The 19,991-nt window shown below is 38.1% G+C and overlaps 1 protein-coding gene across 1 annotated transcript in view; it reads left to right on the top strand.

Moving 5' to 3' along the window:
* The window catches only part of ERC2 (ELKS/RAB6-interacting/CAST family member 2), a 6,021,505-nt gene that overhangs the window by 3,225,373 nt on the left and 2,776,141 nt on the right, over positions 1-19,991 (top strand). The window contains exon 11 of the mRNA XM_044078585.1: positions 6,415-6,608. Within this exon, the coding sequence (XP_043934520.1) occupies positions 6,415-6,608 (194 nt within the window). The remainder of the gene's footprint in view (positions 1-6,414; positions 6,609-19,991) is intronic.

The raw sequence follows: 19,991 nt of genomic DNA, 5'->3' as shown, positions 1-19,991 counted from the left end.
TGAAAAGGTTTCCTGCCACTAATGTTCTCAGACTGAGTCACAGATATCAGTGATATTGAATATCATGTTGATGTCCATGTGGCATATTCATAATACAGCCAATCAGCCACAGGTGCTTTCATAGGCATTCATATGTAACAGCACACTTGACTCAGACTGTGTGGATTTGCAGAGAGCTTCAAATAATCCTTTGCCTCTGTCTCCTTTGATCAGTCATTGGTTTGGGAGCCAAGATGAAGGAAAAGTTCCTCAAGAGTAAACAAAATGACAGAATGTCTCAGCTGTTGGGGTCAAATTCTTCATCCCATACAGTACATTTTCTAGGAATCAAAAGTGTGTGAATAATTTGTAATGTGACCAATCCCAGATGTGCAAACCTTTGAGCAACATTCAGACATGAGTTCCTGTGCAGATAGTGGCTTCTTCTATGTACGCCAGTCACAAGGCAAAAAACAAGGGTTCTGTGGTCTTCCATATGGGAAGCTGTAGCAGCATTCCCAGGACTAGCCCGGCTCTCCCACTCTGGACACAGTTGAGGTCAACTGACCTTGCACTAACAAGCAAAGTTTGCCATCGTCTGGGTCAAAAGGGCAGGAGATATAATTACCCAGTGGCTATACAACACAGTTTTTGTAGATACCCAAGGTGTCCTGTCATGTGTTGCCAGTTGTCCTACCCTGTCAAAAGGAGGTGGTAGAATTACAAGTCAACAGCCTTCTTAATTCTGTTATGGAAGACACTAGAAACATATCAAAGGGAGCACCAGGAAGAGAAGAGAAGAAAAGAAAAGGTTACATCCCAAGTCTACTGAGTAGAAAACAGGCTCTGTATCTGTAATCACTCTAATACAGACCGATATCAGTTACTCTAGCCACAGATAATTTATTGTTTCTTAGTTCTGGTACCTCTGAAACACATATTCTGAAATATGTGTGCATAATAGAGGCACACCAGACAACAAATCATGCTGCTTAGCATTGAGTATTAGGCATGTAAGCCATAATAAATCTAATACTTGCTTGTAGCATGAATTTCACAGCTTCCTAGCAGACCTTTTAAATAAATGCTTGTATAAGAAATTCTTGAAAATTAGGCATCTAGTTTAAGCTCTCAACTACTTCCTTCTTGACATTATTTGACTTGTATTTCCAAAAATGTGATGATAGGATTTCTGTCCACCACAGCCCCTCCTTGCTGTCAAAGAGTGATGATCCTCTGTTAAATGCTTTCTGATAGGTGTAAAAGAATCCTCTTGTAAACTGCCAGTCTATGTTTTCAGTAAAATGTGGCAAATGCAGTATTAAAGCGCATATTTGAATACTCCCTCTTTTTGGGTGGGTGAATTATAATCCGTAATTTGGACTTTCAGTCTTTATACAACCTGTAGAGACAGTTTAATGGAAATTCTGTTAGTCTGTGCTGGTTTTAAGACAGACTGAACCAATCACTGCTTACTTCCTTGTAAAACAAAGGAAGGTTACTTTTAGTACACATTTCTGATCATTTATTGTTTGTACGAGGTGTTACTGCTTTGCACTTAACACTGATTTCTCTTAACAACATTCTTTATTTTGGATCTGGGACATGCCTGCTTTAACACAAATATCTTCATGCTTCCTGGACCTTTTCTGATTTTTAACACTTGTTTTTTGCAAACTAATGCTACTAAGAAATAAAGATAATATTTCAGCAGGAATAAAGTTTTATCTTACCAGCCCATCTTGTATAAAATATAATTTTCCATAGGGTTGTCTTTTGAGTAGATTCAGTGAAAGTAGCCATATTTTATGATTTGGGGAAAATGATTCTTAGGAAAATTAGATGATTTTGTTTATGTATTTGTTTATGTATGTATTTATTAAGTAGGAATAAAGGCTGGTCTTTAGAGTCATTTCAACTATGACCCAAGCTGATGGCAAATATTACAGTGGCAGACATTACAATGAATAATATTCTTCAGTGGTAAAAGACTACCATGGATATGTAAGATTTGTGATATATTATACAGAAAACTTAGCATTTCAGATAAAAAAGTGCCCTTCCTGCCCTTATGAGCTACTTACAAGAAAGCATCTTTCAGGAATGTTGAACACTTGTGATTGCAGCAGTCAATGTACCTTTAATATTTCATCTCGGCATTATTTGGAATGAATACATCTGAATCTCACCAACTCTTTCTCACTTGCCAAATCGGACATTTAAAACAAAATAATTAAATATGTTACTTATGAAAGTCATGGCATTTCAGATTAAAAGTATTTTGCATGTCTTGTTGCCGAGGCTTACAGATTTTGAAATTAAATGTAAAATAACAAAAATAACAGTTTCTGGTAATAAGGAAATACTGAATTACTTACTTTCACTTCAGAATAAATATATATCTATTATTGTGTAATTTCATGTATGCAGTCACAAGCATTTGTAGACCTACATAAATCATACCCCACCCATTAATATTTATTAATCAGGACAGTGTATGTTACACTTTTCAGTTGTGATTTGTAAAACTACATCTGCTTCTCATTCTTTTCTGGACTGATAGTTGTTTTAATAATACCAATTAACTTGTAACATTCTAGTTTTATTTTTGCATTTTAGAAATTTTTGAACTTAGCAGAACTAGTTCCACGTGAGGAAAAAATGAATTTGCCAAATCTAATGCAGTTCTATAATTTCTTATTAATATTTTGCATGAGCTAAATATAATCAGTGCAAATATGTTGGACAGTATACATTCTAAGTAATTGAAAACACAGGCAAAATATGGTTTTCTGTAATTAAGTTTGATTGCTTTGGTCTCTTTAGGCTTATTAGAAGCTATTTTATAAATTGAAAAGGATCTTTGTTTGTAGGTTTGCATCCATGCAAATGAAGGCCTCGGCTAGCCATCTAAAAGATTATGTTGTAATTGTCCTTAATGCCATCCTATTTCATAAAATAATGTCAGTATAATTACAGCAGTAAACAACATAATAAATTTAATGATGCATTATGTTCCATTCTGCAATTTATGATCGACATTATGAGAGCTGTAAATGCCTTTACCATTCTACTAATGTCAACTCTTATTGAAATGAGCAAACACAGTAAGATGGAAAAGGAACTTACACTAAGATGTTTATGAAAAAGCTAACAGGATTTTAAAAGCCCAAAAATACTTTTTGAGGCAAGCTATGAACTGTCAATAGGCATGTTTATATTAGAGCATCAGTGTCTTGACCTTAACTCACTGCTGAAATATTATCCATTTTGAGCAGTAAACATATTATCACATCTAACATAACATTGCTAAGCTGTCAACTTGGAAGGTTGTATTTCAAATTTAATAACTCTCTGCTTATATTTTAATATATTAAGTCATAAATGTAATGGCATGACTTAATTAATCTTTTACTACTACCAAAGTTGAAACCTTCATGATTAATTGTATCATTGACAGTTGTACCTTTAATGATTTATTGTTTGAGCCTAACAGTTAATGCATCATCAAAAGCAGACAGCTCTCTATTTTTCATGGGTTACTTAACTTGAAAAAATGAACGTAAGACAAATCTTAAATTTCTTAATGTTGCTATTCTTTTTAAACAGCCAAAATCAACAGTTATGTATCCCTAGTGCCTCTCATTTTCACCATGGAATGTTTAGAAATTAAATTTTCTACTATTTTGTGACAAGCTCTTCTGCGCTTTTGCACTAAATGTGTCAGGCTAATGTTGTTTTCCTGAATCTTTCCTTCTTTTCCTGTCTGTGCTTCAATCTTCCCAACTTTGCAATGTAGCAAGCTGAACAGTTGTTCAATCAGATGTACAACCCAGTAAGTGGTTTCCTAAAGTGCCCTTTGTAACATATGAAAGCATGAGGAGCCATTGAGCTGACATCTTGCTTTATTATATCTCAGTGCAGCTCTGTCAGCATTCCTGGTGGTCACATATTGTAATTGTTGTTAAACTATAAATGAACTATGTAGACTTCAAGGCCTGTATTTCCAAAGATAAAGTAGTGTATGTTTAGTACCGCAAAAATAAGCCTACAGTTTATGGCCCTGCCTTTAAGTCTACAAGGTCTTTGCAAAAGCACAATGCATGTACATAACATACTTATTACAGTTAGGCTCATAGACTTCAGGTCTTTAACAAAACCAGAGCATAAAGACACTCAGAATTGTGAATATCATAAGCTGGTTTATAACATGTCTGTGTAAGTATGGATATCTAACTATAGTGATAGAATTTGATATAAGTATAATATTGGCAAAAATATTTTAATTAATGATAGCATAGTCCTACAATTATTATGACGAACATTAAAAAAGAATATAAACCCTTAATACAATCACATGGTCTCAGCTTCATCTGATTTACACATTTGATAAACATCTTAATTGGCATAATTAAAAGTCATATTTGCAAACATTACACCTAGAACCTGCAAAACTACTGCTTCTTACAGCCCTGTTTTGCATTGTAGCTGTATTTGTGTATATTATGAGTCTTTAACCTCTGTTTTGTAATCCATGTTTGCTTCACTGATTACATCGTTAAGTCTGTGTATCATTGTCTCATGAGCCTACCTGTGATAATTGAAATGTCAAGGCTTTTCAGTTATTTCAAACCTTTAATTGCATTTTTCTTTTCATAGTTGTTTGTCATACAGTCTGTATATATGCATGTCTGTATATCTAAGAAGCTAATATTTGTACCATTCAACAGGCATACATACACTCCAGCATAGCATTCAAAAAAGCTTTAGATTTGTTTCTTTCATCATTTTAACTTGTCTTGCTTCATTAGATAAAGTATATGAAGTCACAGATGAGATATATCCAACGTGTTTTAACTATTTGAAGTTGCTGTTTGCAGAAATAGTTTTACAAAAACAATGGGCTTTGCAAATATTACAATTATAAAAATAAATGTAATAAAGTACCTGCAGACTTTCTTTGAACAACTTCACATGAAACTGAGCTTTCCTCCGGTTTCCAACATGAGCTTGGTATTTATGCTGTAATGTAAACATTTATTAAAATACACTTTATTTTGTAATGTTAAACTGTGAAATAAAATTTTGAAAATGATGAGAACATCAGACATACCTACCTCAGTGAATTGTGAGTGTCCTAAATCTTCCAATGAGAGCTTCATTTTACTCAGGTTTGGCATTTCACTCTCCCCTGGAAACGATACTACCTTAACATGAAAAGAAAGCACAGATATGCAAATGTTGAAACATAAAGAATCATTGCTGTTAAAGAAATATAGTGATACATAATGACAAAGTGGTCACATGATAATTAGCTGTCGTCCATTCATGGCGGTTGTCAGAGTATTGTAGATTACCTCATGAATGAATATAATCGATACTTATTCAGTGGAATGTTTTTGCCATATCCTCATGCTTAATGATATGTTATGAATATAAAATTCTAAAACATTTTGAAAGTGAAATCTGAACTTTTAAATGGTAGCTTACAAAGTTCTAAAGTACTTCACTTGTTATTGTTAAATGTATGTGGCACTTGTGTGTTTATTCAGGCATCACTGCAAAGAATATTAACGTTTTGAAAGCAGTGCTTTATCTCTGTCTTCATGCATTGTCCATTTAAAATACAGTTTGTTTGATCACTTGCTTCCCTTGTTTTTCCCTTGCTTGCTCATTCAGATGCCAATTAGGAATAATGAGAAACAAGGGGTAGGCTATCCATTGTGGTGCCTTTCATGTTCATTTGAATTTTTTGGATCCCAGTTACAAAGTATTTAGTGTGCTGTTAATGTCGTGTTCAGTGTGTTAAATGTATTCTGTGTGCAAAACTATCAACTAGCTAGTAAGTGCATGCATTAACAACACATTTATCAAAGTATTTTGTTCAGATAGAATTGTTGTTTTTTTTTTTCCTTTGAAATTCTCGCTGAGTTGTTTGTTATTAACACTGAAGAAAGAAATGTTGGCCATTGATGTCAGTTGAACCACACTTGTGTTTTGCCAAACACAAAAGAACAGTTAGAATACTTATTTTGTTTTAGAGATGATGTGAAGAGGATGAAATAAATTCATTTTGCACATGAACAATTAGATTACTTATTTTACTTCTAAACTACAAAAGATATTCCATAGTATAGTTATAAACATAGGAAAGGATTTTACATATCTACATTTTCCTATTCTCCAAATGATATGCCTTATGCAATTTGCATAGCTCCATGATTTATTAGTAATCATATAACTATACAATTTCTATGCATTAGCTTACTGCCGATTCACAGTAGCCTACTAGCAAGAAGCAGGTCATTTCTTAATTTACAATGCACTGGCAACTGACAAACTTGACCAACAGCTTTTTTTTGCAATAGTTATCAAGTTCTGCAATATATATGTATTGGGCTTGCATTCATGCATAACTTTTGTCTTGATTGCAAGGCTCATGAAGCAGAGGAGGATGCAAGGATGAACCCCGAAGTTGTAGAGAGACTGAGACAGTTTGAGCGGGATGCAGCATACTATAGGGAAGAGTGTGGCAAAGCTCAGGCTGAAGTCGACAGACTTCTAGAAATCCTTAAGGAAGTTGAAAATGAAAAGAATGATAAAGACAAGAAAATTGCAGAACTCGAAAGGTAATATTCTCTTCTGTTCTATTTCAGTAACATTGTTTGACTACTAAAAAAGTTGTAGGTTTTGAATGCTTAAAAAATAATGAGGCATGCTTCTCTGTGCTCTTAGTACAGCAATGGAGATTTACCCTTGTGGTATTTCCATCATTTATTAATTTTCACTTAGGTGTTCCTTGTAATAATAAAGAGATGGCATGTTGCCTGTTATTACTAATCATGAGAGTATCTATACATTAATTGATGTACCACATCATTGAAAGTTAATTACCTTTTATTATTTGTATTTACATTATCTGTAATAATTTCTGTAAATATTAATTTCCACTAGCTGGTTAATACATAATTTTCAAAAAAAAAATTATGTTGATGATATGACTATGGCATTTCTGTTAGAAGAGACAGTATATGCATACATGTGAATGTGTGTATGTGAATATCTTTATCTATCTTTTTATCTTAACTTATGAATAGCAGCTGCCAGAGTCTATATAACAAAATCCCCAAACTTCACACTTGGATTTCCCTCCACTCCTCTTAACACTAACTGAAACTTGGATAAATCTAAACATAAAAAAATGAAAAAGAATTCTACCTCCAGGCTATCACATACTAAGGCTAGAAAAAAACATAGAAAAGTGCTGGTGGCATTGTCATTTTATACAATAACTCCATACATCTCTCTCTATAGCCACACAACCCTCCCACCTTTAACAATAACAAATATCTGATCTCACTTTTAAAAGTTTATGAGTCCAAGAATTTGCTTGTTGCCTTACAAATCCTGCAGTCAATAACATCTCTACTATAGAAGACATTTTGTTCTGGCTGTCAACCAACATGAATGAAGAAACAATTGAAGTAGGTGACTTAAATATAGAGTGGCTGCCCATCTTGTTCTCCCACCCTACATCTCCCATTAAACCATGTTACTCTACTCAGCTCATCAGCTCCCCAAACAGAAAGAACAAGTCCTCTAACAGATCTCCTACCCTAAACTGAGTTTTTACAACCAACCCTAAAAGGATATCTTCACTGGCATCCTCTCCAGCTCTGTGAGTGATTACCTACCTTTGTACACAGACTACCCATACATTCATCAAAAAAAAAAATCACTGTAACATTACCCACAACATGACTATGTCTCAAGGTTTAAAAAACTTTCTCTCAGTTCTAAACAGAGCAGTCCCAACAAGACACAAAAGAATACAATTCAGCCAAGTCGATGGCTTTCTAGACCTACTAAACAAGTTATAAAATTATTATTATAAACAACCTGCACTTCCCATCACAAACCAGACAACATATAAAACACAAAATCAGTGTGCCGCACAATCACAGCCCTTAAGGCGAAATAACATACCTAACACACTAGTAATAGGTGACTCTATAGTCAAGCACACTGATGTCCCACTCACTAGGCTGGACAAGCAGAAGGTTACTGTTAGCTGCCTGTCAGGAGCCAGAATCTGTCCCATAACAAAGCACTCAGGTCACTCCAGAACAAGTACAACTATGACTCTGTCATTGTTCATGTTGGTGTGAATGACCTGAGACGTACCTCCCTGGACTACATGAAAAGAGACATAAAAGAGCTCTTTGATCATGTAGCCCAGGCTGGTATGACCCTGACCCTGAGTAGAATCCTGCCCTCACCAAGAATGATACCTCAGTATAAAGAAAAAATGATCAATTTCAACAATTGGCTAACTTCTGGTGTCATTCAAAGGGGATCCAGTGTCTGTCAGCCTGGGACAACATGCTCGACAAGCCACGTTGCTTCACAAGAGAAGGCTTGCACCTGTCACTCCTAGGCTTTTGAATACTGGCCAAGGCTCTTGCTGCCCCCATAGTGCCTTTTATAGGCGAGGCTCAAAAGTCAAGCCCACCTCCGTAAACAGCACAATTAACAAAAGACTGAGGGTTATGCTACTCAGTGCCAGGAGTTTAAAATCTCAAAATGCACGTGCTCGAAGCACTCCTCAGTATGGAGAACGTTGACATCTGTGCAGTAACTGAAACCTGGTTCAAGGCTCCAGAGAGCACCCCAGCACTACCGGGCTACAACTCATACTACACGTTTCGGCCACAAAACATGGACTGAAACACAAAAGGAAGGGGTGTATCCATATTCATCAAGGATACCTACACCTCCAGGTTAGTGCTGCAGCATGATACCTCTGAGATCATCCATGTGCAACTAACATCGGGCAAATCTGCAATGCAAATTGTGGCCTGCTACAGATCACCCTCCATGACCTAGGACCACCACTCCACCTTTCTGGAGACACCAGAAAACATGAAGGTCCTACCAAACATCCAGATATTGGGCGATTTCAATTACCTTACCATTCACTGGGAAAACTACTCGAGTACAAATTCCCAGGCCCAGCGCTTCCTGGAATTCATCAACTCAAATGCCCTGGATCAGCTGGTAAACCCCCTTACCAGAGGTGAAAACATATTGGACCTGGTCATCACCAACATGAGTGACAGGTGTTCCACACCGGAGGTCAACCCGTCACTGGTTAGATCAGACCATAAACTAATCACTCTGGATGTCCACACCCCATCACCACTCCCAACTAAGGAAATCACAGTAAAAAACTTTTCTAAAGCAAACTTCACCCTACTTAAGACAGATGTGGTAAGTTTCACAGCCCCCATGCTAAAGGATAACGCTGCCCAAGATGCAGAAACTTTTACAAATGCACTGTATGAGCACCTACAAGAATGCATGGATTGTGCCATCCCTAGCAAAACCAAGACTCACTCCTCTAAGAGAAGGAAACCAGTTTGGTGGACCCCTGCAATAAACAGGCTATACAATAGAAGGAGGAAACTAGTTCAGAAAAAAAGCAAATCCCAAGAAGGAAAGACATCCCTGATCAATATCAGTAAGAAACTGAGGTCCCTCAGGAAATCATCCAAGGCTAACTTTGAAAGACAAATAGCCAAGAATTCAAAAGATAACCACAAAGCCTTCTTTAGCTATGTTAAGAATCTAAGTGGCAACTCGCAGTTATGCACTGAACTAGTGCAAAATGGCACAAAATATACTAAACCAACATCCTGGCAGATAGATTCAGTGTAAACTTCACCCCCCCCCTCTCACCTCCAAAAGGGCCCACAACAATACCGGGAAAGTGTAGTGTCCCAAAAATCACAGGCGCACAGGTGGAAACAGCCCTTTCAAAAGCCAAAAACACAGCATCAGTGGTACCAGATGGCACAAACTACAGAACGAACTAACCCCCCACCTAAACACGCTGTTCAACCTCAGCCAATCCACAGGCTACGTGCCTATAGAATGGCACACAGCAATGGTTATTCCTGTCCACAAAGGAGGGGCCACAACTGACCCTGGTAACTATCACCCCAAAAGCCTGACTAGCCTAATCTGCAAGGCTATGGAGCTCATCATCATGGAACTCATTAACAAAGACATTGGGAACCTCCAAACACTTGACCCGATCCAGTTTGGCTTTGTTAAGGGCAGATCATGCCTACTAAACCTGGTTGACTTCTTCGAGACAGTCACCAAAGCCATAGATGAGGGAAAGGTGGTTCACACAGCCTACCTTGACCTTGCCAAGGCTTTCGACACCACTCCCCACTCGGGTATTACAGAAAAACTCACCAGCCTGAACATAAACCCCTACGTCATGAGATGGGTTGCTAACTGGCTTACACACAGAACTCACACAGTAAGAATAGCGGCTCCAGGTCTGACTCTATACCAGTCACAAGTGGTGTCACACAAGGCTTGGTCAGGGAACCCCTGCTGTTCGGTATGTACTTCTCAGAAGTACGGGCAAACACAGGAGGACTATGGCTAACCAAGTTCGCTGATGACTGCAAACTTGGAGCCATAATTGACTCTCTGGCTGACATGGGCATCCTCCAAAAGGGCCTTACTGAGACGGACACCTGGTGTCAAAGTCATGGCCTCAAGCTAAATGCCAAGAAATGCATAGTCATCCCATTTGCGAAAAACAAAACACCCATGAATTACCAGATAGGTGGTAGCCCCCGTAATACAGAAGAGGTAATAAGAGATCCAGAGACCCAGGTAGATAGTAATCTCTCCTTTGACAATCATATTGCCAAAGTAGTTAGGAAATCCTTCCATGTGGCCCATCTAATTACTAAAGGGTTCGCATCTAGAAAAAAAGAGGTTATAGTGCCCCTCTACTCCTCACTCATTAGACCCATCATAGAGTACAATGCCCCATTTGGGATGTACCTCACAAGACACTTCCAACAGCTGGAAAGACAACAAAAGTACCTCAGCAAGAGGATTACTGGTCTCAAACATATGTCCTATGCAGCCCAACTGAATAAACTCTGGCTGTACTCAGTGGCATATCGCTTACTCAGAGGTGATCTCTGCCTGACTTACAAAGCCATGTCCAACTCAGAATTGATGGACATGCTCCGCCTAAAGAAATCCAAGTCACTGCAAGCCATGCGCTCTAGTGAGCTAAACCTCACCACAACTATAAATAGAACATGCTGAAGGTATAGATTCCTGTCACAGAGACTCCCCATGCTTTGAAACAAAATTCTAAATTACATCAGGCAGAGCCCTTGACTAACACTCTTCAAGAGAAACCTTGATGAGTGGATGGGTAACAGAAAATACACCCCTGGAATCACTTCATTGGCTCCTCTTGACAGAGGATGAGTTAATTAATCAATAGAGCAGCAAAAGCCGACACACTCTGGCTAGGCTTATAAATGCCCTCGGGCAGATAGCCTAGTACCTACATATGAACCTATGAACCTATGTGGCAAATCATGGAAACAATGGCTTCAGAGTAAAACTGCATGCACTCTACAATACTATCAAGATCTATGTAACCAAAAAAATTTAAATCTGACCAAAAGTTGTTTACAACTCCATCCAAGACTCCCACATTAATAACCCTAAATTGTTCTCTTCTTCTGTACACAAGCTACTAAACTCAGGTCATCCAATTCAACCAACCCCATACACTAATAACCATGCAGACCCCAGAGCTTCCCAATTAGTTTATATTTCATTCAGTCTGAATTCTCCCTTACAGACACCCACCAACCATGCCCCCCTTCTTTCCCCAGTAACCCCATGATATGCTATCTTTCACATCAACCCAATTTCTTCTGTCACAGTAAAAAAGCACAAACCCACCACTCTCAATGCAAATAACATTTCCACCAAATAAATCAAAATGGCTGCCAATGCACTGGCCTACCCCATGTCAGTCTAAAAGCTACTTACCCAAAATCTGGAAAGTATCTTTAATCCACAACTTACCCAAAGTTGTCCTATAGCTATATTCCACCTTTATCTAAAATACTTATGAAATTCCTGCATCAAATTACTCAGCATCAAATTCCTGGACATTTTGAACATCTTCTTTGGTAGATCTGAGGAAAGAAACAACAAGTTGGTGCTAAAGCTACCCACTGATGAGAAGGATGCAGTACTCAGCCTCAGCACAGAGGAGGTAAGAAGAGAGCTAAGGAGAGTGAACCCCCAAGAAGGCGTCTGGCCCAGACAACATATTGAGCAAGGTGTTAAAAGACTGTGCTGATCAACTATACACTGTGTTCAAGGAAATATTTAACACCTCTCTTGCCATGGTGAAAGTACCCTCATGCTACAAGGAAACTAACATCATCCCACTACATAAGAAAACCAGTCCCTCCAGCCCTAATGCCTACAGAACAGTTGCTGTGACATTCACTGTTATGAAATGTTTTGAATGGCTGATCAAAAAGCATCTTTCATCATGCCTACCTCCTAATTTTGACCCTCTGCAGTTTATGTACAGAGCTAACTGATCTACGGCTGATGCCATATCAGTAGCACTACATATCTCCCTTGAGCATTTAGAGGCAAAGACAACTATATGAGGATGCTGTTGATAGACTTCAGCTCTGCATTTAATATGGTAGTACCAATGCAGCTGATATTAAAACTGGCACATTTAGGAATCGGTAAACATCTTTGTAACTGGATACTGGACTTCTTGACTGAGAGACCACAGAGGGTATGTTTGGGTAAGCACACATCACAGTGCATCATGAATAATACCAGGGTTCCACAGGGATGTGTTCTCAGCCCACTTTTATTCACCATCTTGACCCATGACTGCTATACTAAGCACAAGCCCAACCATAACTTCAAGTTTGCTGATGACATCACAGTCATGGGGCTCATCACAAAGGAGGATGAAAGGGCATTCAGAAAGGAGGTGACATTTCTGAGCAATCGGTGTGAGGTGAACAACATTGATCTGAATATAAGCAAGACCAAAGGGATTATCATAAACTTCAGGAAAATGAGAACGAACCACCCAGTGCTCAGGATCAATGGTGAGAGTTTGGAGATGGGTAAGAGTATGAAATTCCTGTGTGTAGACATATGAGAGGATCTGCCATGGTTGGGAAACACCAGTCAACTAATCAAGAAAGTGCACCAATGCCTCCACATTTTAAAAAGCTGAAAAAAAGTCTCATATCATCACCACCAGGTCTATATCAGTCTGTCAAAATGGCTGAATATCGAATACCAGATGTTCGAACTGTAAAGTTCGAACATTGGTAATCGCGAAGCCGCGAAACACTGAATTCTTTCCCAGGGTAAGAATTTGGTGGGTCGTTTCTGTGGCTTCGTGATTATCAGGACTGTGGTGGGAAGTTACATGTCGGGTTCAGGTAAGTTTGTGATTGTGTGGATGTTAGGGTTAGGGCATGGGTTAGGTGAGTTAGGGTTAGGGTGCGGGTGAGGTGGGTGTGCGATAGTGAAAGACATTAGGGTTAGGGTGGGATAGGTGAGTTAGGGTTAAGGTGCGGGTCAGGTGAGTGTGTGATAATGACAGACTTTAGGGTTAAGGTTTGGGTTAAGGTAAGTGGATAGGTAGTAGTGTATGTACAGTTTAGTGTTTGGTTAGATGTAGGATTTTGAGTGTATGTGTGTGGATTGATTTTTTTTTGCTGTGCTTGTGTTGTGTGTGTGTTTCTTGGAACAGCAATTCTTTTCCCTGGGAAAAAAATTGCTGTTCTAAGACTTCGATGTTTGTGCAGATCGTGGTTTGAAGTTCGAACATATGGTTTTCGAACTTCAGACGTTTCGATGAATTGATATTAACCCCTCTCCACCTTCTACAGAGGTGCAGTAGAGAGCACCCTCACCTGCAACTTCACAGTGTGGTTTGGAAGCTGCACATTTACAGAAAGGAAGGTGCTACAAACAGTGGTGAGGGTTGCAGAGAAGGTAACAGGTTCCAGTCTGACATTGATACAACTTTATTCTGCAAAAAGCATCCAAAAGGCCACCAAAATAATGCAGGACACAACACATCCTGCACATGGACTGTTTAAGCATCTGGCATTGGGCAGGAGATATCTACTGCAGAATACAAGATTCTATAACAGCTTCTACCCTACAATGATTAGACTTCTGAACTCAGGCTCTAGTCCCAGGGGTCTGGACACATAATAAGTCAATTTTTATTTATTTTTGCAATATATATTCCAAGAAAGTGCAATATTTATTTGTTATATCTAAAGTCAGTAATATTTAACCCACTCAAGTGCAATATTAGACAAATAACTTTGTTCAATCTGTAGTGTGTTTTGTATTTCTTTAAATAGGGTAGTTACTTTAACTCAGGGGGAGGGTATCTTTTTCGTATATGAGAATTGGTAAATATCTCTGCTCTTTCTTGCCTGTATTGGTAGTAGTATTTTATTTGTTAGTTAGGTTTATCCCTCTACTTGTACGTGTTGTTTCACTTTCCTTTGTAATCTCAAGAATTGAGCTGAATCACAAAATTTTGTTTAGGCAACATGTGTGTAGCTCTAAGTTTACTTTTACTTTGACTTTTGACTTGAAAATGTATCCAAATACAACACCTCAGGCACCTTACCTGTCTACTGTGAAGCATGGTTTCAGACCCCACCACAGGACTACTAATGCTCTTCCCAATTTTGGCAACCATATCAACAGACACATGGACTCTGGACACCTACTAGCCTCCTTTTCCGAGCTCTTTTGAAAGCATTTGATACCATATCTCACCTGACCCTTCGCCTTGAACTGTGCACACTTGCCTCGATCATGCCATACTTTCCCAGTTTCACAGATTGCAAGCACTTAGCAGTTAAATGGATGAAAGAACTCTTCCCCCTTACCTATCTCAGGTTCATTAATAGCCACTGTACGTGTCAATGTCTTTATCTGTAACCTTTATATAGCATCCATGGGAGCCACTTTCATACAATATACTGTTGATGCCAGCCTTATCTGCACTGTTCTGATTCTGACAGATCTCCAGGAAAAAATATAAAATGTTTCTTCCTCCACAGAATCTTGACTCATAAATACTCCCCTCTTGCTCAGTGCCAAAAAGCTAAATTCTTATTTGTCATTCCTAAAATACTCTCCAAAAATAAAAATACCTTTTCTGCCATATCTGCTTATAACACATCAGTTGAACTCATCACTCAGAAAAAATTACTTGGAGTAATCATTGATGAACACGTGGAATGTACAATAAAAAAAACACTTCCAGAACTAGGTCTCCTTTATAACAATAAACACTGTCTAACAGATAATGTAAAAAACAAAACAAAAAAAATGTCTTCTCTTTTCTTATCTTCTCTTTACTTTTTGCTGGCCGTATCTTAACTAACCTTGGGGCAGTCTTCTGAACAAAATCAAACAATGCTACAACAAAACTGCCAAGGTTTGCTGCAAACTATAGTACATTGTACTGCCTTAAAGCACCTACAGCGTGACATAAACTACCACACTACCTTTTAATAACACAGCTACTGACTGTCCATGAAATCATCCACAAACCATTAAACTGTAACAACCTTAATAAATATTGTGGTGCCTTACTTCCCTAACAATTGACTGTGTTTTACAGAGAAATTCTTACTAAATGTATTCAAACCCAGCTACACCTGAGGCAGGTCTACTTACTCCATCTGTATCCTTTAACATCTCCATTCCTGCCAGAATTAGACAATAAACCAACCTATGTGACACTTTTTTATAACTGTTGTATTTTATAGCCTACATAATTGTTGTGTATTATATTTTGTAGCTTGCTGTAGTTAAACTTTTCTTCCGATGCCTGCACTAAAAGGGGCAGTTAGACCTTCATGGTCAGCAAAAGTAACACACACACACACACACACACACACACACACACACACACACACACACACACACACACACACACACACACACACACACACACATACATATTTTATTACTTGGAGTGCTTCATATCTTTCCTGATGTTATTTTTTCTGTATTTAGAGTTGGTTATAAATGTTGTTTAGCAGAATGCAGTTCCAAACACTATCAGTAAAACACTTTCATTGTTTTGCCTGTCTAGCCTTCAGCTTTTATCCGTCAGTCATCGTCCTTTGAAGCTGTCACACTTGTTATCTTAGGAAGTAAAATTATTTTTTTCATTTCCACACTTAACAACTTTTCACCTTTTAAGACAGAAAATTATAAGGTTACCTACATGTATTTTGAACTATTTTAAAAAAAAAAAAAAAAAAGGAAAAACTTAAAATCCATTCATTCTACCTGTATTGTTGGTTTAAAAATTATCCACAAACCTAGAAATGAGACTATGTAATTTAACTGCCAAAGAATCTTGGAGTCTAATCACCTTGATAAAATATAGGAATGCAAGTAAGGAACCCCAGCTCATTCTTTGCTGACCACTAATGTTTGTACAGATCTTCCAATTAGTTAATGTAGATTCCTGCATTTGCCCAGTGCTTCTCTATGGCTGAACTCCACTGTGCAACTAGTAACTCTTAAAGCCCTGCACATTCTACTTTCCCAGATTACCATCATTTGTGACTAATACTTTTTCTGTGTTACTCTAGAGCATTACAACTGCTTATTTACCATTCTCTGTGATCCCCTTGCATGTAATCATTTCTTCTCCTATCTCAGGTCTTTATCTAACTTAATTGTCTCCTCAATCTTGTGGGGCTCCTGTTACTTTATTCTATACCTTATTACTTTTCTCACCAGTAAAATTGTTAGTAGAAATTCTGTATCCCTGACTCCCATGTCTGACCAAATTGTCCAAAAAATGCACGTCCTTTATTATGGTGATATATCTGTTTATCAAATAATGAACTATGCCTTCCAAATGTCTTCTGAATTGTTCTAGCTTCCCATGGCTTCAAAACTATATTGCATGCGCCTCTTACTTTGTTTTGGCATCTCCAACAGAGTGGGCTAGTGCCCAGAATTACGCATTCTAAAGATGTATATATTTATTGATATAAATAGGACCTGCTGGAGAGATAGGTATGTATCCCAGAGACTATCCCATCTATGGAACAGGCTCCCCATCAATGTGAAGCAGAGTTCCTCCCTAACCCAATTCAACTTCAATAACTAGATAGGAAACCGGAAATCCATCCCTCGTTTGGCACCTATATCTCCATGCAAACAGGAAACTTGTAAATGGTTCATCTCCCTGGCCCATGCTTCCACTTATCAAGAGTATCAGAACTTGTCAGAGATTTGGGTTGCATGGCTAGGCTTAAAAAGGCCCTTGTGGTCGTTAGCTTAGTGAACACTTATGAACCTATGAAGGTGTATCTTTGCCAGCTTCACTGGTGTATAAAATCATATGTTGCAATTTCTACCAGAAAATTCTATACTTTTTTACAAGAGTAGCTACTCTAGTCAATGAAAGCACCATCTCCCAATATTTATATGTTAGTTCTTTATCTGAGAGTTTCCCCTAGGCCCTCTTCATTTTTCTACTTTTCTACTTTCTTAAACTAAACAACTTCTTTCTGTCCTGCATATTAAGCTGCTATCACCTGTTCTGATCTCTGAGATCCATGTTATTAGAGAGATCGACTCTTCTTTCTTAATACTAAACTAGATAGATGTCTCACTTATCAATCCTTGGCATTATGACCTGCACCTGTCTAATAACTGAAACCTAGCTGTGGCTCTGTCACACTGCAGAACTCCATCTTGGTCTAATGGCTAATCCCAATACCAAGTTCTTTTATGGCTTAGGCCCAGTGCTAACCAGTCAGAGTTTCCTTTTTATTCTGCTGGGTAGGTCCAATAGACAGGGTGTCTTCCCTCCACTCCTCTAGCTGTATGTGCAGAAATATTCCATGTAGCTCTTTTTTCAACACTGCTACCAATGGTCTGTTATGTTTCCTCGCCTCCTTTCAGCAAATCTAATCTAGGACATTCTCCTGCCCCAAAGTCCTCCCTTTTATTCTCAGCACATATTTCCATCTCATTACAACATTTTTATTTTTGACATCTTATGTACAAAGCTAGTGCCAAAGCTTTAAAATATATCTTCAAATCTGGCACCCCCAGTTCCCCATAATTTCTTGGTAATGTTGCCTTACCCATGTCACTCTTGTCCCTTCATCTTGACACAAAAATCCTTCATCCACTTCTCTGTTTTCTTTATTTAATTATTCCATATCAGTTGCCAGAAGGCTCGGCCTGCATAAAGAAGACTGGAAAGATCATGCCAGTGAATGAAATGTACCCAAAGGTCCAAGTTTAACCCCTTCCATTTCTCAAAATTGTATTTTATCTTGGGTTATATTTTTATGAGTGTTTATTTCAAGATGCTGTGGTTTAATGAATTCCTAGACATCTAATCGATATGTTCCCACATTCCCAGATTTTGCTTTATTAATACCTGATGATTCTTTACATTTAATCCAACACCTTGTGATTTTATAATATTTATCTTAAATAATGAACTCTACCCAGATCTTGTCAATACTTCCCAGAGTTTGGGAAAGTCATCACTAGGTTTTTTCAGTGTAATCCGAATGCTATTTGCAAATGCTGGAATCTTTAAATTCAGGTCCCCCATAAATACCCCTGCATGTTTGAGGCTCTTATCTTTTCACTCAATGGCTGCAAGCATAGGGCTAAGAAAATAGGGAATGGAGCACCTCTGTCTAGTCTTCCTCATAATATTCAGCTCCTCTGGAAAGAGGACATATACTTTCACTTGATCCTGGGCACCTAGATAGATATTTCATTGTAAATCCACTATCTCCTTAAGGAATATCATAATTTTCTGACCCCTAAAAATCACCTCAGGTCTACTGTCAAAAGCCTTTTCTGCATCAAGTTAAAGCAGTGCCAGCTAATTCTTCTCTGTTGATCCATTTGTAAAACTAGCAGGGTACATAATGTACTGTCATTCTCTTTCCAGAGAGCCCTAGCTTGTCAATTATGCAATTATGGACATGAATTGTTCATTATTGTGATATAATACAAAGATAGACAGAAAGGAGGATGCCATGTGAGGATTCTAGCATTCTGTAAATATAGAAAACAGAGGTAATCCACAAAGCTGGTGTCAGATCTGGTATGCCACCTGTGACCCAGAGGGTGACAGGACTAACAAAAAACAGAGTACAAAGGATTAGTCCAGATAAAGTCCTATAAGTTTACTGAGAATTTTGTCATTGTATAATAGCCTCTGGTTACTACATCTGATCTCGAAACTGCAGGAGCTCTGCCACAAGGCCCTATTCCAACAAGTTTACCGAGAATTTTGCCATGAAGAACCTTGCTGTGTATTAACTTTAATTGGTTAAATACATGCCTTTTCTGTGATTGAAAGTCCCTGTGAAATAGTCTGTGCACTCTAAGGACTTCTTGCTAATTTTGGTCACTGTCTCCTTTTTCATGACCAGTAGATAAACTGCATATGGCAGTTATTTAGTCTCAGGAAGTGAAAGAAAACTTGTTTTACTTTGCATCTCTGTGTTAATTGCTTTGAACTGGCTGTAAACTGATTAATGTCAGTTATAATTTGACCCGAGGGTGGGAACCCAAACCCCTCTCCCGATAACTCACCGCCTGAAATTGCAATACAGTTCACCTCTTATTTTATAGGTTGTATTGCATCTTTAACCAAGGATTCTTCAACATTTAATCCCATCCCATCCCAACAGCCACATGTCACCGCATTCACTTTCACCTTCAAACATGTGCCCACATCCTATATAAAACTACTCTTAAACTTAAACCATGTTCTTCTTTAGCTGATAACCTTCAAAGCAAGTACCTAAAAATAGCAGCCAATAGCATTGCCTATCCTCTCTCAACCATTATTGATAGGACAACCCAGGAATCCCACATTCCCTCTCTCTGGAAAACTTCACACATTATTCCTCTGCACAAAGAAGGAAATTCAGTAGACATTAATAACTTTAGACCTATAGTAGTCTTATCTCCGCTTGCCAAAATACTTGAAAAATGTATTCAAAAACAATTGCTAGACTATCTCGTGTAGGAAAAACTCCTGCCCCGTGCACGACATGGCTTATATATCCTTCCCATAG

This window comes from Protopterus annectens, chromosome 7.part1, assembly GCF_019279795.1.
Source record: "Protopterus annectens isolate FY-2018-M chromosome 7.part1, PAN1.0, whole genome shotgun sequence".
NCBI classification, from domain to species: Eukaryota; Metazoa; Chordata; order Ceratodontiformes; family Protopteridae; genus Protopterus; species Protopterus annectens.
The sequence above is the reverse complement of the archived record's forward strand: the minus strand, read 5'-3'. Positions and strand labels throughout refer to the sequence as shown.